This window comes from Oryzias melastigma, linkage group LG13 (assembly GCF_002922805.2).
Source record: "Oryzias melastigma strain HK-1 linkage group LG13, ASM292280v2, whole genome shotgun sequence".
NCBI lineage: Eukaryota > Metazoa > Chordata > Actinopteri > Beloniformes > Adrianichthyidae > Oryzias > Oryzias melastigma.
The window spans coordinates 27928803-27931265 of NC_050524.1; the positions used below are offsets into that span (position 1 = coordinate 27928803).

General features: G+C 39.7%; 1 protein-coding gene across 1 annotated transcript in view; it reads right to left on the minus strand.

The window, feature by feature from the left end:
- golim4a (golgi integral membrane protein 4a) overlaps positions 1–2463 on the minus strand; it is a 27922-nt gene that overhangs the window by 8636 nt on the left and 16823 nt on the right. The window contains exons 6-7 of the mRNA XM_024277773.2: positions 821–903; positions 626–709 (exon numbers count right to left, since the gene is read on the minus strand). Of these exons, the coding sequence (XP_024133541.1) occupies positions 626–709; positions 821–903 (167 nt within the window). The remainder of the gene's footprint in view (positions 1–625; positions 710–820; positions 904–2463) is intronic.

The following is a 2463-nucleotide window of genomic DNA, read 5'->3' on the forward strand; positions in this document are numbered from 1 at the left end:
AACGACTAATCTGTTCATTTGCATATATAATGTTTTTAAACTGACCCAGTACCAATGCACAAGCATGCAGAGGTCCTGAATCAGTCAGATAGAAGAACTGAACTTTTCCTCCTTCCTGTTCAATAATATTTATCTCTGCAGAAATTTCACGTCAGATTCTGTCCCAACAAGCAAGTTAAAGCTCTTTTATGCAGCAAGAAAGCCTGTGGCAAACCAGAGGCAGCGATGGAAGATGACAGGCAGAGGAAAAAAAAAAAACACAAGAGTGAGCAAATTTACTTTATTGCTGGAGCTCAAAAAGAAACCAGCGTAGCGCTTTAAATTCAATAAACTATTTGAGCATTTTAAAGGCCTCCCTTTAAGAAACAACAGCAACGTCCAATTTAATGAACTGAAAAGCCAAGAAACACCTCTGGGACGCCTTCCTTGCTTTTTCCTGAGGATTGGAAGATTTTCCTTTTAATGAGAAGAGATTTGGACTAAAGAGGAAATTTACTTAACATTATACCAGAATAAAAACAGATTTAATCATCTCTGAAGAGTCTTCCCCATGAACATACAACAGATATTCAAAATCTGCTGTGATTATGTACAAAAACAAACAAAAAAAGCCTCTGTTTGGCACCTGAGCTGCAGACAGCGCGCTCTTGTGGTCCTCCAGAGTCATCCTGAGCTGCTCGTGGGCCGCCTTCAGGTCCAGATGCTGGACCTGCACAGAAACAACAGCTGTGTGAGACATTTGGATATCAAATCAAACTATTTCAGATAAAAATAAAGACATACATTTTTCCCTCAGTTTTATAGAAGAAACCTGCCTCACCTGTGTGTCCTGTAGCTGGGTGTGGATGTCATGGTGAGCTTTCCTCAGCTGTTTATTCTCTTCTCTTAAGTTATACACGCTCTCTGTAAAACACAGACGTTTTTAGTAGTTTTAAATGACCGTATTTTTCCCACACTATAAGGTGCACTTAAAAGCCTAAACTTCTTTCAAAAATTGGCCTCATAATCCAGTGCACCTTTGTATGTACCAATTTCCAAAATCTGTAGAAGTGTTCTTGTGCAACTTTGAGAAGTCTCCGCTTGAATGAGCGTCTGACCATTTCTCGCTGACGCGCACGGATGAGCAAGCTTGTGCATTTTGAGGAGCACAGTGATTCTTGCAAGTTGTGCTCTTGGGAAACAATGTGTATGGCGGTAAAGTTAACCACATTCCAAATTACTGCAGAAACCAACCTTAGTGCAACAAGCGCATAAAGATCGGCCAGCATTTTCAGAGCGCAAGCTTTACCCAACCGACGCCATTACGCGCGCGCAGTCCTGAAAACATGCAAATGACTTGTCTGACAGCGTTCCTTTGTTCATTCTAGAGATGATCGTGTTACTAAGTCATGTGGTAAAATTGACAGTTTGTTCCACGCAGGTGAAAGTCTGAGTCCCAACACTCACGGCTGCCCCACGCACACCACACAGAGATACAGCCAAACTTTACGCACAAGATTTTCCAGTATGTTTGATGTCTGCGTGACTCACTCGTATTCGACCCTGCTAAATAGTGTTTGATCACGCTCCACGAGGTCCCCTTCAGGCTTTAAAAGAAAGGTTCCTGGTGCAACCAGAGAAAAAGCAAAATGGAGCGTTTTACTTTTACTTTGTTGGTGGGAGCGATGGATGACATATGGAACACACACTTTTACTAGGAGGAAGCGCCGGGCGAGTTACGCCACCATTGTCACCTGGTCTAAAGGTCGGCTGTAACTGTTGTCCGAGCTTTCGCTAAAGCTGCCAGCATCATTGCTGAACAACCGCCTGGCAATGAGACTGACTACGACAACGATGAGAGGGAACCGGAATGTTTGATTATGGAATTACAGAGGTGTTTAATTCAAACACCAAAGATGTTGTGCGTAATTAAAAAATAATAAAAGGGTTTGTTAAATAGTTATCTTTTATTGCACCTGATAATCTGTGCACCTTGTGTATGGATTAAGTACAGAAATAGATCCCCAATTAAGATTGCGCCTTATAATATGGTGCGCCCTATAGAGCAGAAAGTACAGTAATTACCTGTAATTTTTCTTTTTAAATGACTATAAGATGCCGTTTTATTCATATTGTAAATTAATTTGTTGTAATTTCTTGTCTTTAATGACCAAATGATGCATTTTTTGTTTATTTACATTAGTTGATTTAATGAGTGATATAGTGACCTAAGAACACTTAAATTTCATCCATCCTCATAGCAAAACATATCATAAAGACAGAAAGTGTGTAAAATCAACAGCCAGATATGTCAAAATAAAGTAAATTATGAACATTACGGTAAAATACATAGGCAGAATCACATGATTTAAATTTCCAGCATGAATTTTTCAGAAAGTTTATCTGTAATAACAAACCTGACCACTAGATGTCACTGCATTTATTTATTGCAGTCCATCAATTCAGATGGCAGGCTGAGTATTT